We start from the raw sequence: 13,011 nt of genomic DNA, 5'->3' as shown, positions 1-13,011 counted from the left end.
AGCCCCAGGTCTACACTCTCTCTCCCTATAGGTACAACCTCACTGTGTGGCTTTCAGGTATGCCATGCACTACCATCTGGGATCTGTGAGTAATAACACCTGTTCTTCAACAAAGTTCTCTGATGGTCGTTGCTGAGGTATATTCTGCAATCATAAGAACCACAAGGGATGGTCCAGCCACAGCATTGGCCCCAGTAGGGGAAATGTCTGGGAGGGCTTGCTACAAGGACTATGGGCTTGGGCAAGTGTCTCAGGCATTCTCGGCCACAGTATCACTATCAATAGGCTGGGAATAACAGGACATCTAATGTTACTGTAACTTTGGTTTGTTACTCCAAGTCTTTTCTACATTAAGAAACTTTCCACATTAAAAGATTACCACCTTATACTTTGGGGCACACAGTATATAAAGACATAATTATGTGACATCAACAACCCAAAGAGGCAGATACAGAGCTGTAAAGGGGCAGAATTTTTATACGTTATTGAAATTAAACTGGTATAGATTAAAACTAGGATGTTAAATATAATCCCCATGGTAACTACAAAGACACTATACACAAAAGAAAATAAGAATTTAAACATTTCACTACCCCGCCCCAAAAAGTCAACTAAACACATAAGAGTAATGTAGGAAGTGAGGGGAAAAATTCATAAAGCATATATAAAGCAAATAGCACAATGATAGAAGTCTCTCCTTATCAGTAATTACTTTAAATGTAAATGGGTTAAACTCTTCCAATCAAAAGACAGTGACTGGCAGAATGGATAAAGAACACATGATCCAACTACATGAGCTCAAAATTCACAAACAGGTTGAAAATATGGGAAAATAATATTCCATGCAAAAAGTCCCAAAAGAGAGTAAGTGTGACTATACTAATATCAGACAAAATAGACTTTAAATCAAAAGACCTGGAAGAGTCAAAGCAATCCAGACACAGAAGAATAAAGCTAGAGATATAACATTTCCTGACTTCAAACTATATTACAAAGCTATAGTAACCAAAACAGTAAGGTATCAGTATAAAACCAGACCCATAGATCAATGGGACAGAATTGAGAGCCCAGAAACAAACCCATACATTCATAGTCAATTAATACCTGACAACAAAGCCAAGAATACTCAATAAATAAAAGGCAGTCTCTTCAATAAAGGCTGATATTCACATGCCAAAGAATGAAAGTAGACCCCTTTCTTGTATCACAATTAACTCAAAATGGATGAACGAATTAAGCATTAACACCTGAAACCATAAAGCTCCGAAAAGAAAACACTGGCAAAAAGCTCTGGCAATGATTTTTTACATATGACACATAAAGTTCAAGTAACAAAAGCAAAAATAAATTAAGGGGGACCACATCAAACTAAAAAGCTTTTGCACAGAAAAATAAACGAGAGTAAAAAAAATGAAAAGGCAACTTATGGAGGAAGAATAAATTTGCAAACCACATATGGAACTCATGCAACTCAATAACGAAAAAAAAAATCCCCCAATAATCAAATTTAAAAATGGTCCAAGAACCTGAAGACATTTTTCCAAAGATGTTCAAATGGTCAACAGATACATGAAAAAGGTGCTCGATATCACTAATCATCAGGGAAATGCAAATCAAAACCACAATGAGATATTACCTCACCCCTATTATAATGACTATAATAAAAAAGGCAAGAGATAACAAGGGATGGTAAGCATGCAGAAGAAAGGAATCTTCATACACAACAGGTGGAAGTGTAAACTGGTACACCCAATCTGACAAACAGTAAGGTTCTTTTTTGTTGTTTATTTTATTTTTTAGAGAGAGAGAGAGAGAGAGAGAGAGAGAGAGAGAGAGATCGAGTGCAAGCAGGGGAGGAACAGAGAGGGAAACGCAGAAGTCAAAGCAGGCTCCTGGCTCTGAGCTGTCAGCGCAGAGCCTGTAGCGGGACTCCAACCCATGAACTGTGAGATCATGACCTGAGCTGAAATCGGACGCTTAACCAACTGAGCCACCCAGGAGTCCCAAGGAGATTCTTTAAAAAATAAAAAATAGAACTACTACATAATCCAGCAATTCCACTTCTGGGTATGCATCAAAAAAAAAAAAAAAAAAATTAAATCACTATCTTGAAGAGGTATCAGCACTCTCATGTGCATTACAACATTTACAATAGCCAAGAAGTGGAAATGATCTATGCATCCATCATTGGATGGAGGGATAAAAACGTGGTATTTCATATTGGAATATTATACATCATATGGAATATTATTCAGCCATAAAAAATAAGGGAATCCTGCCATTTTTAACACATATAAACTTTGAGGGCATTGTGCTAACTGAAGTAGGTCAAATAAAGATAAATACTGTATGATCTCACTCACACGTAGAATTCAAAAACACCTGGAACTCAGATACAGAGAACAGATTGGTGGCTTGCCAGTGGCAGGGGTGGGGTTGGGGGATGGGCAAAGGTGGTGAAAGGGTACAAATTTCCACTTAAAAGATAAATAAGTTCTAGCGATGTAATGTATAGCATTGTGACTAGTTAATAATACTGTATCATATACCTCAAAGTTGCTAAGGGAGTAGATCTTAAAAGTTTTCATCACACACAAAAAGGTAACTATTGTGAGGTGACAGATGTGTTAGCTTATTATGGTAATCATTTAGCAATATATACATATATGGAATCACTATTTTGTACACCTTAACCTACTCAGTGTTATATGTCAAAAGGCTGGAAAAAATTTAAAAGTAAAAAATGAATCAACAATAGCTAAAGTATGGAAAGAGCCCAAATGTCCATCGATGGATGAATGGATAAAGAAAATGTGGTATATATATACAATGGAGTACTACTCAACAATCAAAAAGAATGAAATCTTGCCATTTGCAACATGGATGGAACTGCTGGGTATTATGCTAAGTGAAATTAGTCAGTCAGAGAAAGACAAAAATCATATGATTTCACTCATATGAGGACTTTAAGACACAAAACAGATGAACATAAGGGAATGGAAACAAAAATAATATAAAAACAGGGACAGGGACAAAACAGAAGAGACTCATAAATATGGAGAACAAACTGAGGGTTGCTGGAGGGGTTCTGGGAGGGGGATGGGCTAAATGGCTAAGAGGCATTAAGGAATCTACTCCTGAAATCCTTGTTTCACTCTATGCTAACTAATTTGGATGTAGATTTTAAAAAATAAAAAATTAAATTTAAAAAAAAAGTAAAAAATGAAATCTGTTCCCCAACTGTTAATTCCCATTTTTAGTGTTGCTTCCTTGTATTGGCTTAAGGTTTATTCTCTTGTTTTATAGCTTCTTGAGTTGCAGGCTCAATTCTCCCCCCCCCCCCCCCAAGTTTATCAATTTCTCATGTACCAGATGCAATAAAGGTGCTGGGGATAAAGTGCTGAACAACAACAAAATAAGGTTCTGTTCAAAATAACCTTGTATACACTGAAGAGTATTAATTTTGTACAGAGTATAGCTTCAGGCACATTCTACAAGTTAAATCATGTTTGCATTTTAATGCAATTCATTCCTGAACAGTCTATTTTCATTTTTTATTTTCTATTTGATTTAGGATTTAAATACATGAGTATAAATTTCCAAAGAGGTGACAGTCTCTCCAAAGATCTTTACAATGGAGATCTGGTACCATCTTACCCAAATGATCAAATTTAGTTTTACTAACAAAGTAATGACCTGTCCTTACATGTTTTCTGACATGTTGCAATACGACATACAGACATAACCTACCAAGTATTCTCCCCTCAAAACATTTAATCTGAACCTAATGCAGCCTCTAGACCAAATTTCCTTTGTACAGAAAATACAAAAGACAGAACAAAGCTAAATGACATATAGAAAAAGAAAATCTAAACACATGGCAATTTTCCTGGACTTCTCATGAAGTCAACATTCTAAAAAATTTTTTTAAAAATTAAGGAGAAAGTTTCTAGACCAGTGACTCTCTGTAGCACATACCAAAATCCCCTGCAGAACTAGTAAAGATACAGAGGCTCAGTGGGCCTGGACCTCTGTATTTTTAGTAGGAGTCACAGATGATTCTGGTACTCCAGAAAATTTGAGTTACTATCCTAGACTAAAAAAGACTAAAGAGAGCTTAAAACCAAATATAATACATAATCTGGAATGCATGTTATTCAGAAGATGAACTCCTAAAAAAGGCATTTTAGAGGCCAATGAAGATAGGTAATATGGAATTATGGATAATTTCCTTAAGGGTAATTATGGTACTATGGCTATATATGAGATTGTCTTTATGTTTGGGAGATACATACTGATATAATAAGGGGTAAAGTACATGATGTCTAAAACATATTCTCAATGGCACAACATAAAATATACAGAAAAATAAATGTCAAATTGTTAACAACTCTGAATATAGAAGGGGTATATGGGTGTTTATTCTTTCATCTTTTTCATATGTGTAGCAATTTTCATGATAAAGAGTTGGATAACATAAATGGATAGCTTTTATTTTGCTATTCTTTCACTAATATTTATCTTAACTTCTGGACAGAGAATATAAATTATACATTTTCTGCCTGTTGCCTTTTATAGACAAATCACTTCAAAAACTCTCCCTGATTCTTCAACAGCTGTTTTCTCAATATCTCCTCACGCACGAAATCCATACGGTTTCTTTCCAAAATTAACTTTCTGATGTAACTTAAGGGATGAGCTCTTAATGAAAATCCTCACGTGTTCTTTACCTCCCATGAAATTTTATATGGAAGTTATTTATTTTTTTTTTTATTTTTTTTTCAACGTTTATTCATTTTTGGGACAGAGAGAGAGCATGAACGGGGGAGGGGCAGAGAGAGAGGGAGACACAGAATCGGAAACAGGCTCCAGGCTCTGAGCCATCAGCCCAGAGCCTGACGCGGGGCTCGAACTCACGGACCGCGAGATCGTGACCTGGCTGAAGTCGGACGCCTAACCGACTGCGCCACCCAGGCGCCCCTATATGGAAGTTATTTAAAACTTAATAGTGAATGGATGAGGTTTTTCTAAATGATTCACAATACACTTTTCCTGTCCTCAGTAACAGTAATGCTAATGGAACAACGTAAAAGCTATCCTTTATGAGCACAAGCATGTGCCAAATACTTTTTCAAGGATTTTCTGTGTACTGTAACACATTTATTCCTATAATTGCACTAGTACTCACTACCATTGCCATTATAAATGATGCAAAAAGAGGCTAGACACCTAGTCTAATGTCACGTAGGTAGTGAAATGGAAATAAAGCACATGCCTCAGGTAGACGTAGCTTATATTTGTTCCAAGGATAGTTTTTCTCCAGTTGGAGTTTGAAGGCTTTTCTAAATGCATGAAATTAACATACGTAGTAAAATATCTTTCATGATTAGTAAACAATGAACACGACGGCCACCCTGTATTTCTTACATTTAAAGACTCCCTCATCAGAATGTCTTCTCTACTCTAAAGTGTTTGCTGTGACTGTCAATCCTTCCACATTACTTATACTCAAGGAGTTCCTCACCAGTAGGAATACTGTGCTGTTGAGCAAATCTCAGTCCATGATGGAAGGTCTTCCCACATTCTTTTATATCCATAGGGTTTCTTGCCACTGTGAACTCTCTGATGATGAGTAAGCTGTTCATAACCAGGGAAGGTTCTTTTCCCGCATTCCTTATATTCATAGGACTTCTGACGATTATGAATTTTCTGATGTCGGGTCAGCTGACCAGTCACAGTAAAGGCTTTCCCACATTCTTTACACTCATAGGGTTTCAGACCTGTATGAATTCTCTGATGGGCAATAAACACTGACCTAAGTCTAAAGGCCTTCTCACATTCCTTACATTCGTAAGGTTTTTCACCAGTATGAATCCTCTCATGTTGAATAAGGTTTGAGCTACAACTAAAGCTCTTTCCACATTCTTTACATTCATAGGGTTTCATACCTGTATGAATTCTCTGATGGGCAGTAAAGACTGAACTAAGTCTAAAAGTTTTCCCACATTCCTTACATTCATAAGGTTTCTCACCAGTATGAATTCTCTGATGTACAGTAAGTTCATAATTATTGCTAAAGGCCTTTTCACATTCCTTACATTCATAGGGCTTCTCACCAGTATGAATTTTAACATGTTGAATAAGGTTTGAGCTACGACTGAAGGCCTTCCCACATTCCTTACACTGATATGGTTTCTCACCAGTATGAATTCTCTGATGTACTCTAAGTTCACTACTGCAAATAAAGCATTTCCCACATTCCTTACATTCATAGGGGTTCTCACCAGTATGAATTCTGGAATGTCCAAGAAACTGATAATGATGTTGAAAGGCCTTCCCACATTCCTTACATTCAAAGGGTCTCTCACCAGTGTGAATTCTCTGATGTACTCTAAGGTCTGTACCACGACTAAAGCTCTTTGCACATTCCTTACATTCATAGGGTTTCACACCTGTATGAATTCGCTGATGTTCAATAACTTGGTACTGATGTCTGAAGGCTGCCCCACATTCCTTACATTCAAATGGGTTCTCACCAGTGTGCGTTTTCTGATGTCGAGAAAGTTGTAGGTGAAGTCTAAAAGCCTTTCCACACTCCTTGCATCCGTAGGGTTTCTCGCCAGTATGAATACTCTGATGTTGAACAAGATTTGAACCACGATTGAAGGCCTTGCCACATTCCTTACATTTAAATGGTTTCTCACCAGTATGAATGTTCCGATGTCGAGTAAGCTGTGTCAGAAGAGTAAAGGCCTTCCCACATTCTTTACATTCAAAGGGTTTCTCCCCAGTATGCATTCTATGATGTTCAATAAGTCGGTAATGATACCTAAAGGCCTTCCCGCACTCCTTACACTCAAAGGGTTTCTCGCTAGAATGAATTTTCTGATGCTGAATAAGGTTTGAACCACGATTAAAGCCCTTCCCACACTCTTTACATTCATAGGGTTTCACGCCAGCATGAATACTCTGATGTTGAACAAGGTTTGAGACACGATTAAAGGACTTCCCACATTCTTTACATTCAAATGGTTTCTCACCTGTATGAATGTTCTCATGGCGATGAAGCTGGGTGAGAAGACTAAAGGCTTTTCCACATTTTCCACATTCAAAGGGCTTCTCACCGGTATGAAATTTCTCATGTCGAATAAGTTGTATATGGAGTCTAAAGGCCTTCCCACATTCCTTACATTCAAAAGGTTTCTTTCCAGTATGAACACTCCGATGTTGAATGAGGTTTGAACCACGACGAAACAATTTCCCACATTCCTTACATTCATAAGGTTTCACACCTGTGTGAATTCGCTGATGCTCAATAAGTTGGTACTGATATTGGAAGGCTGTCCCGCATTCTTTACATTCAAATGGTTTTTCACCAGTATGCGTTTTCTGATGTCGAGAAAGTTGTAGGTGAAGTCTAAAAGCCTTTCCACACTCCTTACATCCGTAGGGTTTCTCACCAGTATGAATACTCTGATGTTGGACAAGATTCGAGCCACGACTGAAGGCCTTGCCACATTCCTTACATGTAAATGGTTTCTCACCAGTATGAATGTTCTGATGTCTAGCAAGCTCTACTGGAAGACAAAAGGCCTTCCCACATTCTTTACATTCAAAGGCTTTCTCACCAGTATGAATTCGACAATGTTCAGTAAGTTGGTAATGATATTTAAAGGCCTTCCCACACTCCTTACACTCAAAGGGTTTCTCACTAGAATGAATTTTCTGGTGCTGAATAAGGTTTGAACCACGATTAAAGCCTTTCCCACACTCTTTACATTCATAGGGTTTTGCACCCGTATGAATACTCTGATGTTGAACAAGGTTTGAGCTACGATTAAAGGACTTACCGCATTCCTTACACTCAAATGGTTTCTCACCTGTATGAATGTTCTCATGGCGATTGAGCTGGGTGGGAAGACTAAAAGCTTTCCCACATTGCTTACATTTAAAGGGTTTTTCACCACTATGAAATTTCTGATGGCGAGTAAGCTGGATAAGAAGTCTAAAGGCCTTCCCACATTCCTTACATTTGTAGGGTTTCTCTCCCGTATGAATACTCTGATGCTGAATAAGATTTGAACCACGACTAAAGTACTTCCCACACTCCTTACATTCATATGGCTTATCTGTATTGTGAATAAGAGAAATATGATGAGTATAAGTATGCATTTTTTCATAGCTTATTATCTTTTGACTGATATACCCCTCTTGATGTCTCTGTTGTCCCCTAAATCTATTTCTGCATTTTGAGTCATTTCTACAATTGGAGGCCTTGAGGCCAGGAGTTTTACTTATTTGCGTTATACTCTGTTTGGGCAAATTTATTTCGTAAATATCATTTTCTGGAGATAACTTCTTAGCTCCATAATTTGACTCCAAATCTGAAAGAAAAGGAGAAAGCAAACACATTTTATTTGCCTGTACATACACATGTACAAAATCCATTAAAGAATACATAACCCTAGGGGCGTCTGGGTGGCTCAGTCGGGTAAGCATCCAACTTTGGCTCAGGTCATGATCTCACGGTTCGTGGATTCAAGCCCTACGTCAGGCTCTGCTGACAGCTCAGAGCCTGGAGCCTGCTTCGGATTCTGTGTCTCCCTCTCTCTTTGCCCCTCCCCAACCTGCGCTCTGTCTCTCTCTCAAAAAATGAATAACAGTTAAAAAAATTTTTAAAAAAGAATACATAACTCTAAAAATATATAGAGCAAGAAAAATAAAAAAGATATATATTGAAAGTACATATAATATACTTTCAGAGAATTTGAAAAATGATAAGAAAAGCTCCAAAAATGAAGAAAGTTTATGTAAATAAGATGGTGATACTCATAATAGGGAAGAGATTAACTGTGAAATTTAGGTATTAAGTCAAAATCCTTTGGTAGGTTTGTTACAAAAGCTGATGTTCAAGCAACTCAGATGCATAGGATCAGAATTTTTAGGAATAAGTCCTAAAATGCTGTATTTTTAACATCTCTATCAGATAATTCTGATGCAAATCAAAGTTTAAGGGTCTGTACTTAAACTGTTTTTTTTTTAATGTTTATTTATTTTTGGGGGGGATAGGGGAAGAGAGAGAGGGAGACACAGAATCCCAAGCAGGCTCCAGGCTCTGAGCTGTCAGCACAAGCCTGACACAGGGGTCAAACCCACGAACCACAAATCATGACCTGAGCCAAAGTCGGACACTTAACTGACTGAGCCACCCAGGCGCCCCTTCTTTTGAGTCTTAAAAAATGAAAATGGTGTCTCCTATAAGCACCTCAAGCCACAGGACTCTCGTATGATGAAAACAGTCTAAGTGAAGCACGAAGTTATTGAAAAAAGGTTCTATCATGTTCTAAGCGCTGAAAGAAGGCAGTGTGGTAGAGACAGGATCCAAAGGATGGCAGTGGCTTCATAGGTGGTCTCATTATCTGTGGCAAGGGTTTTGGATTTTTTTTTTTTTTTTTAATTTTTTTTTTCAACATTTATTTATTTTTGGACAGAGAGAGACAGAGCATGAACGGGGGAGGGGCAGAGAGAGAGGGAGACACAGAATCGGAAACAGGCTCCAGGCTCTGAGCCATCAGCCCAGAGCCCGACGCGGGGCTCGAACTCACGGACCGCGAGATCGTGACCTGGCTGAAGTCGGACGCTTAACCGACTGCGCCACCCAGGCGCCCCAAGGGTTTTGGATTTTATTGTAAGAGTAAAGGCAAACCATTCAAAACAGTTTAAGTACAGGGGCGCCTGGGTGGCTCAGTTGATTGAGCGTCCAACTTCAGCTTAGGTCATGATCTCATGGCTTGTGAGTTCAAGCCCCACATTGGGCTATCTATTGTCAGCACAGAAGCTGCTTCTAATCCTCTGTCCTTCCCTCTCTCTGCCCCTCTCGAACTTGCATGCTCTATCTCTCTCAAAAATAAATATTTAAAAAAAAAGAAAAGAAAAGAAAGAAAACCAGTGGGGCTTAACTTCACAAGTTTTTACAACCAGTGGGTAAACTGTACTTAACTCTAGGTACTTTAAAAATCAGCAGGCTTAGTTCTGGGAAAGCCAGAGGTTGACGGGAAATTTGAGTCCCCATCCTTAAAGAGCCAGCATTAACAAACAACCTGCTAAGATACAACACAGAAGCGGCAGTTTGAAAAGTGCCTGCGGTATACATGAAAAACATTTATTTACCAATCTCAGAATGTGTGCTGGAGGTGCAGGGATCTTTAAGAAACTTCTCCAACAACAAAAGAGCTGGCAGGAACCATTCCCTGTGCCACCATCACTTGCCTAGACAGTTGGGAGCTTCAGGGAACCAGTGCAAACACACAACACCGACCTTGCTAGCACTGCATGCCCCACCTCCACATTCTCCTGTGGATCTGCCCCATCAAACCCGCCCCACTCCAAAGTGATTCCTGCTCTGGGGAGGGGGGAAGATAACCACAGCCCCCCCCCCCCCCAATACACACACACGTATGCCTGCGGTTCTGGCAACTGAACCTCATAGCTAGCAATAGTGTGACCGCAGCCCTGGCAGATGGACTGGGGGCAGGCATCTGGTCTGACTGCCGGCCCTGCCCCCCAGGGAAAGCCTCTCAGGGGACAAGGCATAGAGGGTGCCTTGCAGGTTGGTTCAACTACAGCCCCAGCAGACAGGTTGAGAGCAGGCATCTAGTCTAACTGCTGACACCACCACACTATAAGCCGCTGGAGGCCCCAGACTACCCCTTAACAACATCAAGATCAAATCTTGTCCAAAACAGGCAAAGTGGGGCACTGAGGCCAATGGACTGACAGAGGAGGCTCTGCCACAACAGTGAGGCAGAGGCTGAAAAGCATATGGATCTAGTGAGCAGGGGACCCTGCACTGCAGGGCACCATGGGACTTCTCTTCTTCCTAAGGCCACTACTTTTAAGATCAGCAGCTGTAACTGACTCTCCTAATATACAGAAGCAAACACACAGAGTTATATAAAATGAGAAGACAGAGGAATATGTCCCAAATGAAAGAACAGGACAAAACCACAGCAAAAAAGCTAAATGAAATGGAGATAAGCAATGTGCCTGATAAAGAATTCAAAGCAATGGTCATAAAAATATTCACCTGACTTGAGAAAAAAGTGCATGATCTCAGTGAGGCCTTCAAAAACAAAAACAAACAATAAATATAAAAAAGAACCACTCAGAGATGAAGAACTCAAGAGCTGAAGTCGGATGCTCAACTGACTGAGCCACCCAGGTACCCCGATTTATTTATTTTTGAGAGGCAGAGAGAGCAAGCAGGGTAGGGGCAGAGAGAGAGAGGGAGAGGGAGCAGCCCAAGCAGGCTCCCACTGTCAGTTTAGAGCCTGATGCTGGGCTCGAACTCACAAACCATGAGATCATGACCTAGGCTGAAATCAAGAGTCGGACACTTAACCAACTGACCCACCCAGCGCCCCCCGCACCGAGCCCTGTCATTCCTACCCCATTACTCCTATATACTTGTCTGCACAGCATGATTCCTGACATTACTGATTTGCTCATGGGCTTACTTGTTTAACCCACGTCTTGCCAACTGCAGGTAAAGTCCACGAGAGCAGGGACTCTTATCAGTCATGTTCATTTCACTGTACAGACAATGCTGAGCAATGCTTTGCTGGGAGTGGACACTCGATAAATCTTTGCTGAATATATGAATGCATTTTTTAGACACTGAAAACACATGTAGAAATTTAAATGCAAAAGTAGAGCTGGAAAACAGCTGGATGCAAAATACATGTTAAAAGGTCACACTGGGAAAGAAAACAGGCGCTCACTCCGCTGAAAGGGGAGGAAATAAGAGAACAAAAATGAGAGGTGACTGGCAACAGATGAAGTTCCTTGGAGAGCCCACGCTGTGAGCTTTACTTCCTTCCCGGGTCTGAGGCATCTTTATCTAACAGGTCTTGGGTCTCTGAAGGAATTTTCCAAACCACATCTCAGGGGTGTGAGTCATCTCTGACCCTCTCCTGACCCTCTCTGCCGGCTTCGCCCCTACTCACCTGGGTACCATCCACTTGTTTCTTTCCTCACAACCACCCAAGGCTCCTTCTCTTGCTCCAGTAAGGTAATCACATCTGGCTTAGAAATGGACCTTCCTGCTTAAAAAAAAAAAATGATGCATGGTATAGAAAAAGAATTTTTTAAATATACTAAACCCCACAAAACAAAACTTTGGTTAAGACCTGGTTAAATTTGTAATAATTTAAAAGTCAAAATGATACTAAGAAAAGACTTCAGAGAAGGGTTGAGAAGATTGTATGAGAGCAGCTAGGTTAGACAAAGGACTTACGTCACTTAAACTCACATAGGGTCTGTCCTTTGAGAGGAAGTACAATTCAGTAGCTGAGAACATGAACCTTCAAGCCAGACTGCCTGGTGAAAACCCTGTCCTGATACTCAGTAGCAACAGGACCCCAGGCAAGCCATCTAAACTGTGTCCATCAGTTTTCCCATCTCTAAAATGGGGATGATAATAATACCTACTTTATAGGGTTGGTATTAAAATTTAGTATATGTAAAACACTTCCAACATTGCCTAGCATATAGTACTACAAAGTTAATAGTATTTTTATTGTTGTTCTTTATTTTGCCTCCTTAACATTCTAGTTCGTTCTTAGTATGTTCATTTCGTGAAAAATACAAACCTTACAGCCTAAAACTACAAAGCAGGTAAAGGAATGTCTGTTAAAGGAAATGGAATGTGTCCGCTTTGGTTTTAAATGAATTTGGTTGACCCAATCAATACCACATAAATCATAGAGGCTCTTTTGACAGAAAAACTCAAAAAACACTGTTCTTCTTTCAAGTGGGTCAGAAAAAAACAACAACCCAGAACATCTACAGTAATTCTGAGATCAAACACAATATGAAACCTGTCTTAGAGACTGAACATACAGTACATGCCCAAGATTCCTAATTCTGTCCCTTGGTCATTAAGAAAGGGGCAGTGACAGAGAGGGCAGGCATAAGGGAGAAAGTTCAGAGGGGTGGGCAAGACGCAGGCAT

General features: G+C 39.7%; 1 protein-coding gene across 1 annotated transcript in view; it reads right to left on the bottom strand.

The window, feature by feature from the left end:
- Positions 1-5,275: 5,275 nt before the first annotated feature.
- Positions 5,276-13,011, bottom strand: part of LOC123578949 (zinc finger protein 780A-like) — a 38,850-nt gene continuing 31,114 nt past the window's right edge. Inside the window, 3 exon segments of the mRNA XM_045442339.1 lie at positions 5,276-5,594; positions 5,596-8,384; positions 12,006-12,101. Coding sequence (XP_045298295.1) covers positions 5,499-5,594; positions 5,596-8,384; positions 12,006-12,101 — 2,981 coding nt within the window. The 3' untranslated portion in view covers positions 5,276-5,498.

This window comes from Leopardus geoffroyi, chromosome E2 (assembly GCF_018350155.1).
Source record: "Leopardus geoffroyi isolate Oge1 chromosome E2, O.geoffroyi_Oge1_pat1.0, whole genome shotgun sequence".
In the NCBI taxonomy this organism is placed as follows: Eukaryota; Metazoa; Chordata; class Mammalia; order Carnivora; family Felidae; genus Leopardus; species Leopardus geoffroyi.
Note: the sequence above shows the minus strand (reverse complement) of the source record. Positions and strands in the feature narration are given on the sequence as shown.